The 23,337-nt window shown below is 39.6% G+C and overlaps 3 protein-coding genes across 4 annotated transcripts in view; 1 reads left to right on the top strand and 2 right to left on the bottom strand.

The window, feature by feature from the left end:
• Positions 1-6,572, bottom strand: part of lpgat1 (lysophosphatidylglycerol acyltransferase 1) — a 30,800-nt gene extending 24,228 nt beyond the window's left edge. The window contains exons 1-2 of the mRNA XM_087805939.1: positions 6,060-6,572; positions 3,973-4,226 (exon numbers count right to left, since the gene is read on the bottom strand). Coding sequence (XP_087662065.1) covers positions 3,973-4,210 — 238 coding nt within the window. The 5' untranslated portion in view covers positions 4,211-4,226; positions 6,060-6,572. The remainder of the gene's footprint in view (positions 1-3,972; positions 4,227-6,059) is intronic.
• An 894-nt stretch (positions 6,573-7,466) lies between these two features.
• ints7 (integrator complex subunit 7) lies at positions 7,467-15,630 on the bottom strand. Its single transcript, XM_087806109.1, has 20 exons — positions 15,449-15,630; positions 15,236-15,365; positions 14,250-14,396; positions 14,033-14,170; positions 13,911-13,957; positions 13,644-13,843; positions 12,892-13,014; positions 12,713-12,830; positions 12,506-12,640; positions 12,338-12,435; positions 11,989-12,228; positions 11,785-11,922; positions 10,764-10,970; positions 10,501-10,695; positions 10,331-10,434; positions 9,239-9,307; positions 8,967-9,099; positions 8,800-8,898; positions 7,923-8,108; positions 7,467-7,850 (listed from the first exon to the last, which is right to left on the bottom strand). The coding sequence occupies exons 1-20, from the start codon at positions 15,540-15,542 to the stop codon at positions 7,569-7,571; spliced, it is 2,883 nt and encodes a 960-aa protein (XP_087662235.1). The 5' UTR covers positions 15,543-15,630; the 3' UTR covers positions 7,467-7,568.
• A 312-nt stretch (positions 15,631-15,942) lies between these two features.
• On the top strand, positions 15,943-22,980 carry dtl (denticleless E3 ubiquitin protein ligase adapter). 2 transcript variants are annotated; one of them, XM_087805711.1, is made up of 15 exons: positions 15,943-16,116; positions 16,583-16,708; positions 16,786-16,878; positions 16,965-17,026; positions 17,196-17,316; positions 17,450-17,515; positions 17,601-17,716; positions 17,791-17,864; positions 17,947-18,053; positions 18,125-18,229; positions 19,019-19,131; positions 19,210-19,299; positions 19,586-19,709; positions 20,240-20,856; positions 22,545-22,980. In XM_087805711.1, the coding sequence occupies exons 1-15, from the start codon at positions 16,065-16,067 to the stop codon at positions 22,608-22,610; spliced, it is 1,932 nt and encodes a 643-aa protein (XP_087661837.1). In that variant the 5' UTR covers positions 15,943-16,064; the 3' UTR covers positions 22,611-22,980. The 2 variants fall into 2 exon arrangements, with proteins under 2 accessions (XP_087661837.1, XP_087661836.1); XM_087805710.1 differs by having other exon boundaries at positions 16,571-16,708.
• Positions 22,981-23,337: the final 357 nt, after the last annotated feature.

The raw sequence follows: 23,337 nt of genomic DNA, 5'->3' as shown, positions 1-23,337 counted from the left end.
GGACCACTGTACTATTGATGTTTAAAGATCGTCTTGAAATTATACACGTTAAAGTTGATGCATACCAACATAACTTTTAGTTTGCTGCTGTAACAGTTGATTAACTCAGTCAGTGGGCTAAAGGTCACGAAACACAGTGGCTGGTTTAAAACCTGCGAAAGTGTTGGCTGTGATCACTAACCGAAGGAGTGTCAGCGATTAAGTACGGTAGATAGGAATTAAAGTTAAATTGGGTTCATTCCCAATCCCATCTACCTTCAGGTGAAATGAAGCTATACAAACGATGTTCCTCTTTACAGTGTGTGGAGTGTTTAGCTGCAGGTAATTCCAGTCTTGTAGGTTATACTCTTCATATACTTTTCTGACAATACTTCTGACCCCACTGTCATGCATTTCCCTCCACACTTATTGGTGGAAAATACCATGCAAATATAATCCTCATTCACCCCTTTTTAAAAGTTTGAAAATTGAAATTATGTTTCAATGAGCACCAGAAAAGTCGGTGATTAACTTTGACCAGAGTTTCTCCAACACCCTCGATCAGATTAGGAAATATGACTCGAGATAAAACCGTCTACGGCTTTTAAAAAAAGGGGCTGCAAACGTTTGCAAAAAAAAAAACCTGATCACAGATTAACAGAATTAAGTGGACAGCTGAGGAGGACTGATGAGTGGAGAAGCAAGTTTCCACAGACGTGATTGTGACGGAGCATCTCGGAGCCTGGACTGGTCCAAGAGCCCACCCACCCACACATCACCACACAATGAAACCTAATTCCTGCAGGCTTTGGTGCACCTGTCGGAGCAGAACTTGTGTGAGACTTTGACTGCTATGACAACAGCACAAGAGGCATATTGTCCTCGCATCAGAATAAAGGAAGCAAAAATAAATTCACCAGGACTTTTTTTTTGGGTAAACCATCAGTCGTCAGTTAATTCAGGAAATGTTGATAATGAATATCCAACACCATTGCATTCTTTTTTCTTTTTGGCTTTTAAATAACACTTTGTATTTTGGTTTACATTTCAATTGAGTGTATTTTTTTAAGTTTACAATTTACATAGAAATATTCATGGTGTTTATTCATTTTTGTGTTGCAATTAAACTTCCTGACATAGTCATCACATCCTCCACAGCTGGGAACATGAGGAATCCTGCAAGATCCCAGTGACGACTGAGGACGAGAGGATACAGTCGACTCCAGCAGCTTTTAAAGTTGGTATTTGACATATTTTGGTTTCAAAATAAATGAAAGCAGTTATGACTTTGTCAAGAGTCATGTGGTCTGTACATTATGAAACACAAGAGTCAAGTATTCAACAATACTACAAATATTTGTAATAATGTTCTTTATCTTTATACTTAGATTGTATCATCTTGTTCATTCTGTTAATTTCTCCTTGTTCTTGTTCTTATTTTCATTTATTTTTTATGAAAAATTGCTGTACTGCTGTGGCTAATTGGAAAAAACAATTTCTCGAAGGAGACCTCCTGAGGGATCAATAAAGTTCTACCTACACCTAAATATGTCCTTGTTACTACAGTATCACAAAATATCTCAATGTACAGCATATCTAGTAGTTACAGGTTTTTGCACCAGGGTTGATTCTTTATTAATGTGTCATATGGATGCTACCACTTGCTACTTGTGACTATGGGTAACAAAATGCGGTGTTACTTTGAATCCCAAGATATACTTGTGGCCCCATCCTAACTATCCGGTGGCATTGTGGTTAGGAAACACCTCGGTAGCGAAAGTTGGATTTAAGTTTCAGCGGTGAGTCAACAGAACACCCGAATTCTTGATTTGACAGTATGCTGCGTTTAAGAAAAAGTAAAATATAAGGCATTGGTGGAGGTATGAGCCATTTTAGTGCTTTTATAATCTTGACTTGCAATTGCGAGTTGAAGTCAACGCGCTTTTGAGATCACAAGGGATGCACCAAGGCACTTTACTCCCAACACTCAAAAATCTAAAAAATAAAAAACAAGACATGAACTCTAAAGTTAAATGTCTACTATGGTTACTTTGAAAGGTTTGAAACTGTGCACGTTTGTCAGTGATGGAGGCGGCTCGGCTCAGGAGCAGGTGTTGAATAGGCGGAGAGGAGCTGCATTATTAACCACAGAGTCCTGTTGCTCCGTCATGCTCACCGTTTAGCCGTTTGAAAGCGTTTTGCTCACAGTGATGCAACCCAACACCGGGCGAGTGACATAACCACTTGAGGCTGCAATCTCAGAGACCACATGATACTTGAGAACGCTTTCATTTCAGCCCGTGTGCCAATCATCAACTAGACAAAGGTTGAAATAATGCACACGTCACAATGTGCTCGAGCAAAACGTGCGCTTGATGCGAAGATAGCACGGCCGAGCTCCGCCAACAGAGCCGAGATGAAGATTAAAACAGCATTTGTGTTTTTTTTATGTTATTTCTTCATTTTAAATTTCCTGTGTCTGGGACATCCTTTATCGAAAAAGATAATCACCTTCACACGTGTTACAGTGGAACCTGCAGACTCACCATCGCATATGAGGTTTTCCTCTCAACAACCCTCTCAGTAACAGGCCTGAAAAGCTCCCATAATGCTTTGCCGCCCAGTCAACCAATCACAGCTGCCGATCACTTTTTATATGCGACATAATTGACATACAGACCAATACGTCACTAAATAGAGAGAGGTGTAGAAAGGCATCATGTGAGTACAACTTTAAAACTAGTTTAAAATAATCAAGAGAAACACAAGTACAGATCGCTCACTACCTTAAAAATAAAAATCTATAAATACAAAGCCTTTAGTATTTCATTTTTTTTAGACTGATGGCCCGTGTTGAGAGGGAATACGCCGGCCTCTAAAACAATATTGAAAAAGTATTTCTCTGCCAGACAGATGTTTTCCTGAGGGGGCTACAGAGCAAACAAACAGATGAAAACTTTGGCTGTCGTTTGATGTCCAATAAAATCTACGGACGTGTCATTTGCAAAACAACATTAGATTGTATTGTATGACGGTTGGGAATACTTTTGTTTACTTTCATCACAACACAACATGTCTGGAGATTCAGTCGATCCTCTGACCAGCAGTCACTTAATATAATAGAAATATAGGAACTCGTTTACAACAACCATTGTTTATGTATATTGTATGGTATATCTAGTATAATATTTTTTTCTTATCGACACAAATGAATGTCATACATTATTTAAAGAAATTAATATTTAATATTAACTCAATATTTACTTCACTTTAAACCATTTAATTAATTAAATACATGTTGCAGTGCTAAATAATTAACATAATCTTTTTATATTCAGGACTTTGTGGGAGTTTTTTCTTCTGTAATCCAACATATTTTTGACTTGGTAGTTTTTTGTGTCAGTACAGTATAAGATGAAAAAACAATAGCAACATTACCTTCTCATCACAGCAACTATTTAGGAAAAAAGTCAATACATTGAATAACTTTGTGCATCATGTTGGCTACATTTTTAGAATTATTACACGTTGTTATTACATGAATAAATTAATGATCAAATTAAGTAAGATTACCCTTTAAGGGCAACTCATGTTAAAACTGTCTTGACTTGCTCTCATGATGAGTAAAATAGGTCGAAAATCTATTTAAAAAAAAGGTTAAATCAACACATAAGTTGAACTTTAAATTACAATTATAACATTAACTGCAGTCAGGGACCACTTTATTTACCTAACATAATTCATCAACTTTGTGAATTCTGTCTTGAACAAAATGTTTGCATAAACATAAACTGTGTGTATCTTTTTGCTCAAGTCGTCTGTCGTTTGCTCTTCTATTTACTCATTTCAAACACGACTGCAGATTACCAAGGATTGGAGGTTGCAGTGTTGCGTTCACAAGACATTTTATCATTCAAAAATCAAGTGCCATGGTCTAACGTCATCACCCAAATAAAAGCAGGAGCACAGAAGCGAAGGAGGCTCTCGTCTTACCCGTGTATCCCGCGATCCAGCCCCATGACGACACCATGGCCAGCAGCCACTTGAACATCACTCCCTCCACGTGCCAGAACGCAGAACTGTCCCATATTCTGAGCGGCTGCAGCAGGATCAGGTACAGGCAGTAGGACGGGATGGCCACGCAATTGTTGAGGAACATAAAGACGAAGCGGGTCACGGCCCTGAGCACCACCCAGCTCAGTGTGCCGGCCCCGTCCAGGAGCTGCGCCATCGTTGAACGACACCACCTGTACGACAGAGAACACAAGGGTCAAGATCCGAAAGGGATCCGTCGTCATGGGTCCTGTGTGAAGTAAGTAAGTAAGTAATTTTTATTTGTATAGTGCTTTTCCAGACCAGGGTCACAAAGCGCTTAAACAATCAAAACAATATTCAATAAAGTAAATACTTTAAAAGGTCAAGATAAAACTGATAACACAACAGGAGTTTCAGAAAATCAAGGAAAAGCCTGAACAAATAAAAACGTCTTAAGATGTTTCTTAAAGGAGTCAGTAGATCCATCAAGCGCAAAGAGAGAGGAAGATCGTTCCTAAGCTTAGGAGCAACATCCTGGAAGGATTTCTCTCCTCTGGTCCTGAACCGTGTTCAGGAACCATCAGTAGATTCTGATCCACAGACCTCAGAGCCCGAGCTGGGGTGTAAGGTTGGATCATCAGATCACAGATGTAAGGAGGAGTCTGACCATAAATAGTTCTAAAAGTAAGAACCAGAATTTTAAAGTTGAGCTTGAAAGAAACTGGCAGCCAGTGAAGAGTTTTAAGGATCTGAGAAATGTGAGTTCTTCTACTAGAGCAGGTCAGAATTCTCGCTGCTAGTTTTGTATTCATTGCAGGCGAGACAGATCCTTCTTGTTTAGACATGAAAATAAACTGTAACAATAGTCTAAACGAGAATCTGATTTTTCCTATTCTGCAAAGTACGTCCGCGAAGACCAGAAAGTGCTAACTATCCCCTTAAAGTGATAGTTAAACCAAATATAAAATGTCTTATTTTATACTCACCCTTATGTCGACTAAGGGTTGGGATTGTTTTCAGTCTAATCTGTTCGTTTTTAATAGTTCTAGACAAAAAATCCAGTTCATTTTAATGTAGCGACTGATGCTTGGTGGACATTTTTTTTGTTTTATCTTTGTCACAAAAGACAAACTTAAAAACATCCAAATACCTCCATACAGTTTTAAGGATCTGGGAAATGTGAGTTATTCTACTAGAGCAGGTCAGAATTCTCACTGCAGAGTTTTGGTATTCATTGAAGGCGAGACAGATCCTTCTTGTTTAGAAAATAAACTGTTACAATAGACTAAACGAGAAGAAAAAAACACATGGATTATAAGGTCTAGATCATGCTGTGATACCATTTTCCTAAGTTTAGAGATTTTTCCTCTAAGGAGCGCAAATTAAATACATGTCACAAACAAAACAAATCCACAACAACAAGCCTAATGTTTTAAAAGTTGATCTGAGAACTATTACTTGTAAAGAGACCCCGGGAAGCCTCAGTTTGTCCCTGAATTTTACAAACAAAAACTATGAAAGTAAAGTGAAGTAATATCCCTTACATGCAGAAGTTTAACAACTTCTTCATTTTAAAGTCAATAGTAGGATCTTACTTGTTGCAGGATCCCAGGCTTTCCTTTTTCCAATACAGAAGTAGCAGAGACTGTAAACACACCTCTGGTGAGCAAAGAATCCGCTAACTGTGGTGGGAGTGTTGCTGCTAACCTGGGCGAGGAGGGTGAGGCCGGACTATAGTTGCAACACTCTCCCGGGTGACGTCCCCCTTTTTGGGGTTATTTACAAAGCGTGTTTGCCTTTCCCTCTCCTAGCTATAGCACGGCTAACATCACACTGTATCAGACAGGAAAAGAACGCGGCCATAATAAAAAAGGAGGAGACATGCTACAGCTAGCATGGGTTAGCATAACGGGTCCAGAAGAAAAAAAATGTAATGTACAGTAACCGGCGTGACAGCCGGTGGAGCTGGAAGTAGCTTTGGAACTATTTTTAGAAGCTAACTATGGATCCTGTATCGAGATCCGTCCGCTGAGATGGTTACTCACCGAACCCTCACAGCATCCGAAGATGAAGCCGAAAAAAAAAAGTGGAGATAAATGTTGGAATCACGTGCGGCGGGTTAAGTTTGCGATTTCCTGCTTTTCGTCGCCATAGTGGAGTCTCGAGGGCGGCCGAGGCGCGGACAGGCGCGGGGACGGAAAGGCGACGCTAGTGCGGCGGAAGCATCCATTCAGCAAGACCCGTCGATCCCCCCACGGTGGTGGTTCGATGGGGGTTTGTTAGCTGGCTAGCATGCTAGCAGGGCTTCCAAGTGGCTGGGCTGCATCTCAGTCGTAGACGCCGGGATAAACCCAGCGATGCTTCATCGTCATCATCATCATCTTCATCATCATCGTCACGTTAAACCAGCATTTGTAGCTACGATGGACGAGGCGGATCCGAAAGGGGGGTTCGATGCGGTGCTGCGAACCCGAATCTTGGTAGACACCAGAGGACGAGGAGCGGACACCCAGGAGCGATGTTTTTGTCGGGTGTTTTTTTTAGGAACCGCTATCCGCTTCCAGACCCGGATCCACAATGTTTCAATGGACACGGGGAAAGCGGAAAGAGACATTTACTTTCAGAATAAAAGCCGGTGCTTTTCAACCGATTACGTTTTGGGTTGATTTATTTTACTTTTAATCGTATTAAAACTTTTAAAAATCCTTCTTCATTATTCCCCAAAATTATATTACAATTATATAATAGTTCACCATACAACATTAATATAAATAGGTTAAAAACAAATTATGTTTATTTATTTTAATAAACACATGATCTGGATTAAGTTTAAATCAAACTTCCTTCCAAGATTTACAACGAATAAACTTTTTTTTAAAACCACTTTTTCCATGAAAAGAAAAGCGGAAACGATTTTTTTTTCAGCTTCTCTACACTAACCACTGATGACTTCATCGTCCTTTTTTTTAAGACCAACTTTCACTTTTTCTACGAATTGTTTGCTCATTTTACTTAACGGTGACCGAGAAGTTGGGAAAAAACCCGCAATTTTCCGATTTATTGTTGTGATTCATTGTTTTTGAATATATTATATTCTTCTGTCTTTTAATATCAAATTGACACATCTGTATGTAATAAGTAGTCATTGTGCTCGAGTTTTCACTACTAGATGTTTAAAAGAAAGCAAGTCTGAAATTAACATATTTTTAAGGAAATCCGTTAACACTCATTAATTTCATAAGTTCTATTTTTCCTTGATCATTATTTACTATTCAGTTGAAGGTAATGATTTCTGGCTTTTTTATATCTTTATATTAAAGGAAGAGGCATAATTGTGTGTTAAAAAAGTTATTATTATTATTTTGCAGAAGAGGGATTTTAGCTACACTTTTGCCGCCCCCTATCGACCGTGTTTATACTTGCATTCATAATTCAATTTGCGCAGTTTAGAATGTGGTATAAGAAATACTTTATTAAAAAACCAAGAGGAATTCCAAGGATTAAAAAAATCCAATCTTTTAATCATCAAGGAGATTGAGGAGCAGACACTGCAGCTAGAAGCGACTGTAAGCTGCTCTCTGAGGAGCAGGCGGAGCTGCCGCTTGTTGCAGCTGGTGCCGGAGCTGCTGGGAAAACGGATCCTCCATGGACTTCACCGACACTGTCGTCTTAGGCCCGGTCTTCCACTCGGCGCCGCTCTCATCCACCACCGAGGCCTCCACGGTGACGGTGTGTGTGCCCAGAATGGAGAAGTTGAGCAGGAATTGAGTGCTGAAATAATCATTGTGTGGTTCCACTCGCTGCTCTATCTCGTTGGTCTTGGAGTCAAGAGGAATCTAAAAGATTAAATAAAAAAAGATGAGTTCCGAGAGAGCTAGAATCAAAGGATGAGCAAGAGTGGCAATGACCTTCGAGTCCGGTCCGGTCTTGCTCTGCAGAGTGGAGGTGACGTTCAGACAAACTGACTGGATCTTTCTGAAGAGCCCCGGAGTGGATCCGTGCTGCACCACCCCCTCCACCTTCAGGGTCAGCTGCTGCGTGTTCTGCACCGGGATGGGTTCAGTTGGCGTTCGTGGTGATGGAGAAAGGGCGAGCTGAGTAGACAAGGGTCACGTAAATGGAAGTTCATGGTTAGCATTTGTTAGAAAACAAGCATTATGGTATCTCGCAAAGGTCTATTAAACCATTTAAATATAATTATCTTATTATAAACAGCAGTTGGGCAGGACATTTTTTTTAAGCAGTTTTAAATAACTTCCAGAAAATCAAGGAAGGATTTGAAAAGGGTCGTGTTTATACATCTAACTTTGCAAAGTTTAGGAGATTTTTTTCCATAACTCTTATAGTGTAAATTTCCATTTTCTTTTTGTGGTATTATTTAATTCATTTGATTAATTAATTAATTTTATTGCCTTTGTTTTGTAAGATGTTAATGTGAATTTCATTGGTTTTGATGTGCGAGTTTTTGCATCATTTGTAAAAAATGTAAAACCAAGATAAAGTGCGTCAGTCAATATAAACTTAATACAGTTGTGTGTCAAAAAAGATGTAGCATTTGGTGCTGTGGTGATGGTGTAGAGGGTCCCAAGGGAAATTTAAACTGCAGTGGTTCAAATCTACCCATAAAGGCCAATAACATTTAAAACACGATCCAAGTTCAACTACAAACAGAACGAGCCATTGAATTATCCGAGAGTAGTTTTGGTATAAAGTTTCTTAGTCGACAAATAATAATAAAAAAACAACCGATTCTGCCTCATAACAAGATACAAACACTGTAGGAACCTTGATGCTGGTCGACTGGAGCTTCTGGAAGAAATATCTCTGGAACGACAGAGGGACCTTCAGCAGAGCGATGACGGCGTCACACAGACACCCCGTGTGCTGCAACACACCATGAAGGACGATGGTTATTATGCGACGATGACGATCAACGCAGATGGTGTGTTTACCAGGTAGGACACGGGGGGATGTTTGTTGTTGAGACCCTCGACCTCCTCAAGCACTCGATTGAAGACGGAAATCATCCGACGCTCGTATTCGCTCTCGGTCTGGACCGACCCGACCGTCCCGAACTCTTGGAAGCTGTCGACAAATGTTTAAAAAAAAAAACATGTTTATTTCAAGACCTGTGCCATCATGGTACTACTTTTTTTTTAAACATGTACTTTCTGGTGTTGCTTTTCAGGTCAAGTCAACAGAGAACAAGTGGATCATTGTTTACCTGGCAGCCTGTGGGTTGACGATCAGAGCCTCGATCACATGTGACACCAACAAACAGCTCTGTTGCTGCCTGGACGCTTTGGTTAAAGTCCCAACACACGCATGATGAAACAATGTTGGTTTGAATCTTTGAACATGACGCTACCGTATAGAAGTTAATTGTGATTAATGCTATTTTCAGTTATTATAATTTAATTTAAAAAAGAAAATCGTTAAAATGTATGACTTTGCTTTTACACAAAGAGTGTGATATTTTAATTCCAATTTAAAAAATAAAAAATTAAGAGCCTTTTTGAATAAAAAATAAAAATGTTGATAAAATAGTGCCATCTTACCAGAATAATCCAATCAAACATCGAGCCGATCGCTCATCATAGGATTTGTCTGTTGTACAAGTTTAAAAATAGTTTTTAATAAGTAAAACGTCAAACTTTACTCTATAAATTAAATATTCTTTAAATTGAATACAATTTTAATAAAATTGTATTAAATAATAATTCATTTGTTATTTATTTAATAACAATATTAAATATATATATCAAAGTAATGATAGCACTGAAATTATGAGCCTTGCATAACACGCCTGCACATCACACACAGCAGCTGCCATGAGAAAAAAGAACGACAGAATCCTTTAAATGACAGTTAAAGATCATCCAGAACACAACCCAAATGTAATCATCCTACTATCAACCTTTCCTGAAATTTGTATCTGTTATCTTATATTTCTTTTTCTATTTTTAAGTTATTTTGCAGACGAATGGAGGGAATTTTTAGAAACAACTCTTTCAATTGAAAAAAACAAACGTTTTTGAGAAACTTAAAATAAACAAATCTTCAACATTTCTGTGTGTTCCCATGGTCCACTGGGACATGAACCTTTTTTTGTCAGTATTTAGAAACTTTAATTTCTGGGCAAAAAAAGTGTTTCTTTTACCTTCTAGTTTTTTTAGAATTCAGTAGATCACAATTTCAAAGTCTGAGTTACACCTGAAGGCATCGTCATACATGTTTGCTGCTACATGTAGATGTTATAATGCAAATGTATACAAAGTTATACGACATCCTCACGTGAGTCACAATCAAAGGATACAGCTCCACATTCCTCAAAGTGGCGTAGTCGGCGTCGAACGACGACTGATGGAGGTCAGCGTAGCGAGAGGCCAGACCTCTGAAGTCGTCCATGCAGACCTTCATCTGAGGAGACGCCCGGAGGTAAAATCATTGATATTCAAGGACGTGGTCATGTGATCAAGCTCTCACCTGCAGGGAGATGCGCCCGCACTTCTCCAGCTCGTTCCCGGAGGTCATGGCGATGGTGGTGGCGATGGCGGGGGGCGGGCTGGTTTTCAGGCTGTTGCAGGTGCAGATGAGCTGCGACAGCGCCTGCAGGGTGTCGATCCGAAGCTTCATGAACTCGCACTGGAACGTGAGAGGACTGAGCGGCGTGCTGGCGGCCTGCCAGGATTGAGAGGATCATTAGAAGTGCGAAGCGATCTGCCGACACGACAGCGAGCAACACTGACGGTGAGAGAAGTGATGCCCTTCTGGTAGGAGCGCAGGGCCTCGGCGATGGCGCTCATGGCACCACTGTAGTCGCCGTCCTCCACCAGACTCAAGCACTGCTCCGCCTGGGAGAATTCTTTCAGGCTGTTCAGCCAAAAGTAAAAGTGCTCCGACGCCACCCGGGTCCGCAGGCTCTGGTACAGCTCGCTGGAGAACTCATGACAGCCCTGCAGAGCCAGGAAAAAAACATTATTATTTTGCATGTAAAACTTAGATCAGAGATTCAGGCTTTATTTGTATGTTAGAATATTGAACGGTTGAATTTTACATTTTGAATTTTGAAACTCTCACATGAATTCTTTAAATTGCATTTTTTTAAATCATTTTTTAAATTATTTAATTCAATAATTGAAAGGTTGAGTTTTTTTGTTTTTTTAAATTAAATAAATATATTGGAATATTTTGAAAATTATTGATCCAAGTTTGATATTCAAAAATAAGTCTGAGGCAATATTTTATTTATTTTAAGTTTTTTTAAATTCAATTTAAAAATGTTTGTATAATCGTGGAACCATAATTGGCTGAAACTATCACATGATCAAGTAGCCTGGTACTCTATTGGTCATGTCTGAGGACAGTATTATACCAACACTTTTACATTGATCGTGATTAATAAATGTACTTTTGAATTAAATTATATTATACCACAATGAAATTGTTAAAACTAAAAAAAAAAAACATTTAATATTGAATTTAAAAGGCAATTAATAAAAAATAAATGTTTGAATAAATTGAATTAGAATATCATGGTCTATGGTAAAAAATATTTATATTAAGAAAATATTGGAATATGTTAATCAATTTGTAAATTAAACAAATTGTACCTTTCAATGTACAAATGATTGAATTCAATTATTCAGTAAAAACTAATTTAATTCTTAAAAATAAAATTTAAACGAAGATTTTAATGTTGAAAAGTTATTCTGATGATCTACATCAATTAAGTTTTCTTCAATGTTTGATGTTGAGACGTTGAACTACCATGCGCGACGCCTGCCGTGCGATGCGGTAAACCGTCCAGCCGTTGGCGATGCGGTCGAGTTGTTGCTTGATGACCGTCTTCACCTCGGACGACAGAGACGCCTGGCTGGCGACGAAGGTCACGGTTGCCAGGGAAACCTGCAGTAGTCAGCAGTAAAGTTGTCGGGGTGCGTCGTGATGAGAACGTCACTCGCGGGACCTCACCAGAAGCTCCTGCTGCTGCTCGTTGGACGAATGACCGGCCACCCTGTAGAGGTCGACCAAATCTCCCAGCATGCCGTCGCCCAGCACGGGCAGGTGGCTGGCGATGGCCGCCAGGGCGTGGCACAGCAGAACGCGGGAGGAGTCGCAGGACAAGTGGAGCTGGCCGAGCAGAAACTCTACGGCCGATTGGCTGAGGTGAGGCCGACTTTTGAGCAGCTTCACCAAAGAGGTCAAGGACAGCTATGAAGCAACAACAATGAGTGAAGAATTACTAGCAAGACCAGAAAAGTTAAGAACAATTAAACAACTTTTTAAAATCACTTCCATTCTTTAAGTTTTTGCCCCTTACTTTGAGAGTGGCCTGAGAACTTGGGCTTTCATCCTGGCTGCAGAGCATCAGAAGAGACTGCACCCCCAAAACCGTGTCCTGCTCCAGATGAAGGATATCTGAAGAAATAAATCGGTAAAATAAAGTCTCCAAAAATCAGGGTACGATCCAGTGACCCGACGAGCTGACCTTTGTCCGGACAGGAAACGGCAATGTTGGTGAGCACCCGGACACCGTGTGCCGCCACGGCTAGGTTGCTATGGTAACAGCATTCTTGCGCCAATTTGACCAGATCTGTGATTTTTGGTGGAGAGGAGGAGCCGCCTGACAGGGAAAGGTGTGTCGAGTTATAAAAAAGAAAACGATGTCTACACAGAAGCTCCGACGGAAATATACCTGCCACGTTATAAAAGTACTGCTTGATGGCGATGGTTTCCGAGAGGGTGGAGAGGACCGCCAACATCCCCAGCTTCAGACCGTCATACGGGCTGCTGAGCGCACACTCGCACAGCGTCTGCAGTGAGGACACGAGGTTGTGTCTAAAAATACTGAAGGTCAGAGTTGAACACTTGTACCTGCGTGTTTTCTCTGTTCCACAGATGAGGAGCCTTTTTAGCCAGAAGCTTGAGGTCACTAATGGCCAACCTCTTCACCGCTCTCCTGGGGTCACACTTCAGGTACTGGAGAAGGAGCTGCAGCTACCAAATCAAAATGGAACGTGTACAGAAAATAAATATTTGATCCCACAAAAAAACACACATAAGATCAATAACATTCCTTATAAGTAGGGGTGTGTATTACGAGACAAATATCACAATACAGGGGCAACAATATGATACATTGTGATAGTGTAGTAACAGGGATATATTTGTAGTATTGTCCGAGTACTTGACTCTGGTGTTTCAGAATTTACAGACCACACGACTCTTGACAGTCATGACTGCTTTAATTCGTTTTGAAAAACAAATATCATCTTTAAAATCTGCTGGAGTCGTCTGTATCCTCTCGTCCTCAGTGATCGCGGGCATCTTGCAGGATTGAATTGTTCCTTTAATTGGGGACAATTTATGACAAATGCCATCTTGTGGCTGGAAGTTTAATTGCAACAATTAAAAAATTTGATACAATACCATCGATAGAAAAATATTGCAATATTTAAGTGCATCAAGATTTACTTCTTAAGCAATCAATTTCTCACTTTCTTCTACGTAGCAAAGATCCTTATCTTCTGACCCACACACTGCTGGATCATTGGTTCCCCGACAACATCTCGTTTACCTTCAGCATTTAATGAGTCAAAACGTCGGAGGTCAAACAGAGGTCATACCTGTTTGGGAATATCAATGAGGGAGGAGGCAGCTAGCTGGGTGAAGGTGTGCAGCGTCACAATGACCATCGGAGTCGAGGGGTAGGAGTCGACGAGATGCTGCAGAAGTTCTCTGCTGCTGGACGCCAAACTGGCGTCGTGATGCATGTGCTGCAGCATGGGGATCAACTTGAGCTTCAGCTCCACGGGGGTGTCTAAAGCTGGAGGATAGATTGCATCGAGAAAACTGCTTGAAATTAATGAACGTTTAAAGAAATGTATATTTACCTTGAATCATTTCGCTCACTTTGTTGCAAATCCCAGCAGCAAAGTCTCTGAAAAAACAAATGTAAACAAGTTCATTAACAGTTATTGACCAATATTACACACGTCCATGTTCTCATCCTTACTTGGACTGTGCTGAGAAGCTCGCAGCAGCAAATATTGCAGCCTCCACTTCCACGTTGTCATGAGAGTCCAGACTCTGACGTATGCTGTGGTGTGCGTTCTTCCTGTCGGGGATGATGGATGCCAAACTACCCAGCATCCTGGAAACGACAGTTGAAAACATGATAGCTTTAGCGCTTTAACATTCTTTTGCCTCTGATTTCCAGTCCAAATCCTGACCTGAGAGTGATGGCTCTGGCCACGGGGTCGTTACTGTGGATGACCGAAAACACCCTTTTTAAGAATTCATCCACATTGAGGATCTTTTCCAGATGTTTCTCACTCTGTTGTGTGACTTTCAGCACACACAGACGGAGGAAGTTATTCCTGTGAAAGGAAATAAACTCAGCTGTAAAAACACAACATTGACATATTTATTTCTGATCTTTTTATAGTCACTCGCAATGTCAACTTCAGTATCTTCTTTTTAAACCTTTGAGTGTGGTGAGCAATTCAATTTCCTTAGAGACTTTTACAGTGACTGTAGTAAGGGCCCTGAAGCAAAAAATAAATGATCAAAAAGTCTAAATATAATAAGGGAAAGGGGTATTAAATGAAAAAAATCTAATAAAACCAATAGTTGGAAATGTATGCTCAGTACTAGCCATGTTGGGTTTTTTGGGGTTTTGGTTCACTTTTATATTTGTTTTTGATTTAATTTAAATTCAGATCGTGCTGTGCACCTAAAGAAAAGGTTAGAATAAAAAATTACAACAAAATAAAAATCTAAATAATGCTTAAATTACAATTTTATATATATATAAATAAAAAGAAATCTCATATAAGAGCAATTCCTCTTTTTACATTTTTTAGATTTAATCTTTTCAAAGCACAATAAATGACCAAAGTGGAAGATAAAATTCCCAAAACGAAAATATCATTGACATATTTAGAGTTAAACTAGTTATAGTAATACCTGGTCTAGAAAGGCGCTATATAAATAGAGATTATTATTATTATTAAATAAATACATTTGTTGGTTTCTACTTGATCCGCCTGATGACTTTTCCTTTGACCTCATGGGGGCCACATACATACAACAGAAGGGGCCCCTGGTCCAGGTTTACTATAACATTACATCATGGCAGCTCTCACTGTTCCTGCTTCTCGTCTGTAATGACTGTAAAAATGCGATGTAAACATAGTTTCATCTGCAGCATCCATACCCAAGTCTGAAGACATCTGCCAGCTTCAGAAAAGCTGAGTTGATGAGGATCGGGAAGGGATACTTTTGGAACAGCTTCGGGAAAAGCACGACAGCCTCACACTGTTCTCCGAGCTTCCCAGATCGAAGTCCTGAAAAACCAACCACACGTCAAGTTAGACTCTGACATCTTGCTAAACACATGCTAGCTCGTTAGCATCTTAGCTTCCGCTACCTTTGTCCAGCTCCATGAGAGCGGAGTTAGCGTCGAGCTCTTGTTCGCCATAACAGGCTTCAGACAAAAACGAACGAGCGATCGAAAGCGACATTTTAGCTGTTTTTTTTCAGCCTTTTAAACCCCACTGGACTGCATCAATGGACATGATAGTGTCAAGTACACACACTTGGACAAATCGGCTTTTGTTATTGTTGTACATGTTCCGGTATGCTTTCAGAATAAAACAAACTACTTTTTTTTTGTTTTAATCAATTATTCTTCCAATAGGATATTTGCTATAAGATACGGATCTAGGATTGTGTCTGTTCGTGTATCAACCTGAACTCTCAACTCCAACTTAATATCATCACCAACTTTATTTTTTAAATTAGGTTTTAAGCGGATATAGCTCCAGTGGGATTGAATGCGCATGCGTTAACAAAAAAGCGGTTCTGGAGCGGAAGTTGTTGTTTTGACCAGTTAGATTGCGTGACGTCATATTAGCGGGAGTTTTGGTGTGTGAGATCGAGATCAGTTCGCGGGAAGATTCAACAGGAGCACACGGTGTTGCGAGCTCATTGTTTCGTTAACTTGTGGAGCAGGGGGACGCGTTTATTGTTACACCGGCGCAGGGATGCTTTTTCGCTCTATTGTTGACAGAAGTCTGGGAAGACGGAGACAAAATGGTGAGTTTTTCGGTTAAATCTCATTCTGTCGTTACTTTTAGCTCATGCAATACTTTGCATTCCGTTGATTTATGTATGGATTACGAGTTAGTAGATAAACTAAAGCATCGATTCATCAGGTCTGTAGTTTCACATAAAAAAAAACCACGTTATTATTAGTTAAATTATTTAATCTAAGATACTTCCGGTATCGATTTACAGCCCGTGGTTCAATAGTGAGAACATTCATAATAATATAATGATGGCATTATTTGTTGTTCTCCATCGACTATAAGTATCGTTTTTTATTTAAATTAAAATAACTACAATTAAATGGTAAATCTAAGCACATTGTTATTTTGAATACACAATACGACTTGTAATTTTGTAGCATCGTTGAATTTAAATCTTTTGAAATGTTTTCAAGGGCTTTGGCTATGATAGGTTTGACCAAATGTGTGTTTTTTATCTGTAGTCCTTCCTGCAGATCCATGGCCGAAATACCCTCTGGGATCTCTACTGGGAGGCTACAAGTGTGTTCGTCATGATGAGCACATCTCTTACGGAAACCTTGGAATTCCTGTGCCTCCCTTTGGCTTGTCCTTCTCTTCTGGTAGCTCTCTGCCTTTTTTTAAATAAACGTTTTGTCTTCATGAATCGTGGCCATTTGACCAACTCTGTCCTCTGCAGTCGGGGCGATGAAGGATATCATCGCAGTGGCAAACGAGGAGGGCACAGTTATGATCTACAACACGGAGAGATGCAAAACTCCACTTTTAAAAGGTTGGTTTAAAGCCAATATTTTTCACCATCCTTTAAAAATGTAAATAAGAAAAAGATTGGTTGATAATATTTGTTTACAATTTCAGAATGGTCTGCACATGAGAATGCTGTATTTGACATTGCGTGGGTACCTGGAGAGCCTCAATTGGTGAGATGATGTCATGAAACCGTAAATGTGTCTTATTACAAATATAACTATAGCAGTTCATTATACTGATAAGCTGTTTTAATTTTCGAGTTGTCTTTAAAAAAATAACTTTGTGTATTTATTTACTTATCTCAATGAATTTTGGTTAAACGTGATGATTCTCTTAAAGGTGACCGCCGCAGGAGATCAGATGGCTCACCTGTGGGACGTAAAGTCGGGGGAGATGTTGGGCAGGTTCAAAGGTCACCTCTGCAGCCTCAAGACGGTCGCGTTCAGTCCAGAAGAGAAATGTATGAGAAAAAAACCTTTTAAAATGTTTATTTATATTGCTATCATTGAGCAACTATGTGTACATCATCACCTAGGAAGTGTTAACTTTTGTTTTTGTGGTAAATTCAGTTTGTGATTGTTCTGTATCCTCAGCTGTGTTCTGCACTGGTGCTCGAGATGGCAATATTATGGTCTGGGACACCCGGTGCAGCAAAAAAGGTACTGAGATGATGCAGGTTGAAGCTAAAAAACGATGATTTTTGATCGAATATTAACAAATCTGCTCAAATTGTTCTCCTGTCAGATGGATTCTACAGACAAGTGAAGCAGATCAGTGGCGCCCACAACAAGGCAGAGACGCACCAGGCGTCTAAAATTAAGAAGCGTCGCACCAGCATGCGTGGGATGGCCCCCAGTGTGGTAAGCAAACTATAATTTAACCATTTAAGCAATGACCCTAAAAGCTGATGCTGAAGTAAACGACTGTCTTCCAGGACTCGCAACAGAGCGTCACTGTGGTTTTGTTCCGAGATGAACACACTCTCATCTCAGCCGGAGCCGTCGATGGGTAAAAAGCATGATTCCTTAACGGACAAGTTGTCGGTTTTTATTTTTGCATTTTAATTTTTTTTTAATGGATATTTGTTCAGAGTAATCAAGTTGTGGGATCTGAGGAAGAACTACACGGCACACAACCACGATCCTGTAGCTCTGCAGACTTTCCCGTATCCCGGCTCCTCCATGCGCACCAGACTTGGTGAGTGGAGATAAAAATCCCATCATTAGTTTTCACAAGGATTGTATTCTAATATATTTTCCACGCGACAGGTTATTCTGGATTAGTTCTGGACTCCACCCGGTCCAACGTCATGTGCAACTGCACTGATGACAACATCTATATGTTTAATGTCAGCGGAATCAAAACGACGCCAGGTAACTTCTTTTTCAAGTCATTGATGTTGCAACTTGATTTCTATCAGTTCTTTGACTAAATCATACCAAAAACTGTTCTTTTAATTAGTTAAGCTAGTTATTTGTACTTTCATCAGACTCTTAAATTAGCAATAATTTCAGAAAATAAATATCTAAACATTGTTCTATCATTTTTATGAGAAGATAAAATCATCTGTAATGGATTAGATGACATCATTCTTTCATTTATTTGAACCATTCAGTTTTGTCAAGTGATTCAAACTTGTTGCTTCTTTCTCTAGTGTGGTGGTTTATATAATTAGGATTATATTAAGTAAGTAATTTGTCTTCAAACTATACATACTGTATAAAAAGACAGAAGTGTTAACAACAAGCTAAGCTAGCAAATATACCATTTAGTTTAAATTTTGCTTCACGTTACATTTATTTAGTCTCTGCAAATATTAAACTAGACGTTTTTTACCCAACTACAGAAAACAGTAATAAACTGTAGATTATATGCAATACTCCTGATGGTCACTAGGGGGAAGTGCAGGTAACATGACAGGACATCGTGACGGTGATATTTTAGGAAATGCTGGTTATTATTAGACGCACGGAGATGACCAGGCAGGTGAGCATTGTTTTTAAGAATCTGTGGGTTTTTTTTAAGATCTAGGCCTGATGTAGAGAGGCACTGCTCATAAAAACATTTTCAAACGGCTGTGAATATAGGTCGGTGGTTCTGATCACTTAAGTAAACTGAATACACAAAGCTATTATTAAATCCGGCTAAAAATTATTTCACAGAGGCGGTTTTCAGTGGCCACCAGAACTCGTCGTTCTACATCAAGTCCAGCATCAGCCCGGACGACCAGTTCCTGGCCAGCGGCTCCAGTGACAACAACACGTACATCTGGAAGGTACAAACTTTCTTCCAGACAAAATGGTCCATTTCCTGGGTCTGAGGTCTCATATCTGCCATGTCTCCCCACGTACAGATCTCTGACCCGGAACAACCTCCTATGACTCTTCAAGGTCACAGTGAAGAGGTGACGTGTGTGGCGTGGTGTCCGACGGATTTCACGAAGGTAGGGGCGACAAATTTAGTACTTTTAGGATGTTTTCTCCTGAAGCATTGATTCACATTTAGCTTGACACACCATCTTTTCATGTTCTTATTTCCTCTCCATGCATTTGTCTCGTTCATATATAATGCATGTGTCAAAGTTAAGACTTTAAATCCCATGATACTTTAGTGTTCTACTGCCAAACTCTCCTGCATGATTGACGCCTCCATGCTTTTTATTTTCATTTTCTATTTGCTTGTATATTGTGTGCGAGTAAATTTTAATTTAGACTTGTGCGTTTCTTCAGATCGCCTCCTGTTCTGACGATCAAACTGTCCGGATCTGGAGGCTTCATCGTGACATGGAGGGAAGCGAGACTTCAATAGGCGACGCTAATCTTGTCGGCTGGGCTCGGCCCGTATCTTTCCCAAGTAAGTACACACGATCTGCTTTTTCTGGATGTTTCAAAATGTATTATTTGGTCCAAGTTTTTATTTTATTTTAATTATTATAGAATTTACATAAAAGATGTTTTTCATTAAATACAAAGTGAATTTTTCCAAGAGGGAAACGGAACAAAAAAATCAACTGCACCACAAAAAAACTTTGAAAAGAACTAAATGATAATTCAATTAAAAAAAATAAAAACAAGTAGCCCAAATACAATCAGAACATTTAATTGAAAACAGTAATGATGTAAGCATTATGTAACGATAATTATAGTGATATTGAGATGTTATTTCTTGTTCTTTCCTGACAAAATATTACAGGACGTCGTATTTCTTAAAAAATATGCTTGCGTTTCCTCTTAATAATAATCAATTAATCAAGGTAGAAGTGTGATTGGATCTTTAACCACTGTGTAAAAGATGCGTGAAGATTTACATTAAAATAATAATTTGTTTAGATGAAGGTCTTGTTCAACAGAATAGAAAGTTTAACCTTGACTGTTTTTGTTTAGAGGCGTCCAGTAAGGTGGAGAAGACGCCTCCTAAAGAGAGAAGGGCCGGCGTCCTGAGAGGACCGGCGTCCCCGCGGGTAGCAGTGTGTGCCCCCAGTGGCGCCGCCCTGCCTCTCCCCTCCTCTACTCTTTCACCTTCGACCTCCAGAGATGCCATAGCAGCTTCTGTGCGCCAGAGAACGCCATGTTCCATAAAAACCTGGTTGTCGCCAAGCCATGGTTCTCCAAGCCGGCTCAGCCCGCCTCTGAGGAAAGTCCTGAGTCCATGTCCTCAGAGTCCGGTGAGGGTCGCCCCGAATACAGAAAGACGGGTGAAGCGCAGGCTGGAAACGGACAGCGGTCCAGTGACGCATTGCGAAGGCGCAGAGAAGTGCGAGTGCGTTCAGGAGCTCGACCCGGTGTCCAAAAAGAGCAGAGGGCTCCCCAGTGTCTGCTGCCACTCCCAGGGGAGTCTGGGCGAGAGCACGCAGGACTCCTCAAGTCAGTCCAGCAAAGAAAACTGCTCCCCCGGAGTCACAGACTGGCTGTCGGTGTTGGGGCGAAAGATGAAAGTGACGGGTCACCCCAGAAGCCCAAAGGCGTCCAAGAAACCAGATGGGAAGACGCCAGCATCACCAGTAAGTCGTGTCACTGTTATGTCATCATTAAAGCCCAGCGTGACCAAGTAAATTGAAAAAAACCTGAACTTAACAATCGGGGTAGAACGAAAATATAGATGCATTTAAATATTGTAATATTTGTTTCCCACGGTCCGTAATTAACAAGACTGTAGCAATTACCTTTTTACGTTGCTTTTAAATCAAATTTTATTTTTATCATAGTTCTCTTGTGGTTTATACGTTCTTCTCAACTAAATGAACAATGTCATTCTGCAAGATCCAGGCAAGGGCTGAGGATGAGAGGATGCGGTCAACTCCAGCAGCTTTGAATGACCTATTTTGGTTTCAAAACAAAAGTCAAGGACTCGACAATACTACAAATTTATTCTATTTCCTACTAGGGCTGCACGATATTGGAAATAAGTGCGATATACGATATTGGTGTCTGGAATTGCGATATTAATGCCTTTTTTTTTCTCTCTTTCACATAAAATGTAGTGACTCGGATAGACAATGAATACACAAATCAAACGGAGAAATTTCCAAATATTAACACTAAAAGTTGCCTTTTACATTATTCTGCAAAGAGAATTACTCGAATTTCAAATATTGCATTTATTTGCATTGTATACATTAACATGTTGAAAAGAAATCTTGCCTTTACAGTCTTCACACAATTTCATAAGTCTCTTAAAAGATCCAATAATCCATCGTTACATACTGAATTGACTGAAAGAGTGCATTTTGCGTTATAACGTGTAGTGGCTGCAGTTTTTCGCTTTGAATTTCATTTATACGGAGCGACCAAAGCGGCATCTAATCACACGAAGAAGAAACGCTTGATGTACATATACAATAAAATTAATCTTTGATCATTTAATTGATTACATTATCGTGCATGTTTTCGATATGCATATCGCAAATGCCAATATCACGATATCTGTATTTTTTTTTTTAAAGATATATCGTGCAGCCCTAGTTCCTACACTATACAAATACAACATATTGTATCGTTGCCCCTGTATCGTGATACAAGTCCGACATTCTGGCCAATAGTTTAACTCAATTTGTTGCAAGCCTTGTTTATTGTTCTCTCATTAACTAGTGCTCGTGTCAAGAGGGAGGAGTCTGTCTGATGCGTGTCAAAGGTTGCATTTTTCCGAATTCCCTTGGAACTTGATTGTCAAAACTCGTAATGGCTGCTCCACCTTGAGAACCTATTTAGAGACAAAAAGACAAATACTGTTAATTTATGGAATGATTTCCAAATAACTTCACAGATCATGAACATTGGTTAAGAAGATGAATATCAAAATCCCCAAAAATCCCCCAAGACAATTTCCCTGTTTGGGGGGGCAGCATGTGATTTGTTTTTAAAAACGGGACATCACATGTATCCCATTAGGTTTTAGGGCTACACTTTTTTTCCCCTGTAGCGGGTCAGCTGCTCTTATCTGCTATTTATTTATACAATTTAAAAATACAAGATTTACTTTCACAACACTTCTGGCGATATCGTCTTCAGGCGGAGTCGAATAATGATCTGAAGAAAAAAAAGCAAGAGGTGATCAAACAAACACATCGACTCCTGTTTAGAATGTTGTGCGTCTGGATATTCCAGCTCACACATGTGCACAAGGAAGAATTTTGCTTTCTGTTTCATGTTTCCATTCTGCTAAAAAACTTTTTTTGTTGTCTCGTTGCAGACCATACGATCGCCACAAAACATGAAGAAGATTTCCACATATTTCGTCAGAAGTCCTGCAAAGTGAACAAACTCTACGGCAGTTGGCTTTGGAAATTATTTGTGCCATGATCGGGTTCAACACATTGTATTTTTTTCTGTTGCTGGAGACTGTTCAGATCGAGAGTTTAATCAAATGTGTTTTCTAAAGAATGCATGGTTAACTAAATATATATATATCGACACTTTTACTGTTGATTTCGTTAAACCTCTTTAGACGAACTTGTTGAAATGTAAAAAGTAAAAATGTGGAGCTTTGTAGAGGATTCTACATCTATATATTTCTCTTTATAACTTGTTCATATGTACAAAAAACACTGACTTTCTTTGTTTGACGATAAAAGAATGTACTTTTTATTAAACCAAATTGATAATGGTTTTGTTTTCTCATTTCCAAACCTCTTTTGTGGGTGTTTTTACTGATGAAACGAGGGATGGACGTTGAAGTGACCTGCGTGCTACTCAAGTACTCTCTTTAATCAATCATTTAAGAGGTTCTGATAATGTTCTACTGGACAGTAGATCTCTTTATCGGCAATAATCTATGATACGTGCAACTATATATTTGTAGTAATGCTCTGGTGTTGCATAATTTATCGACCACTCAACCCTTGACTGTTTGAAATGAGATTAGAAGGACTATTAATCCATCTGGATATCTCCTTTGGGAAATTGGATCGTTTTGACTGCTTACATGTGTTTTAAAAGACAAACATCGGCTTTAAAAGCTTTTGGAGTCAACTGTATCCTCTCGT

This window comes from Callionymus lyra, chromosome 13 (genome assembly GCF_982586985.1).
Source record: "Callionymus lyra chromosome 13, fCalLyr1.hap1.1, whole genome shotgun sequence".
NCBI lineage: Eukaryota > Metazoa > Chordata > Actinopteri > Syngnathiformes > Callionymidae > Callionymus > Callionymus lyra.
Note: the sequence above shows the minus strand (reverse complement) of the source record. Positions and strands in the feature narration are given on the sequence as shown.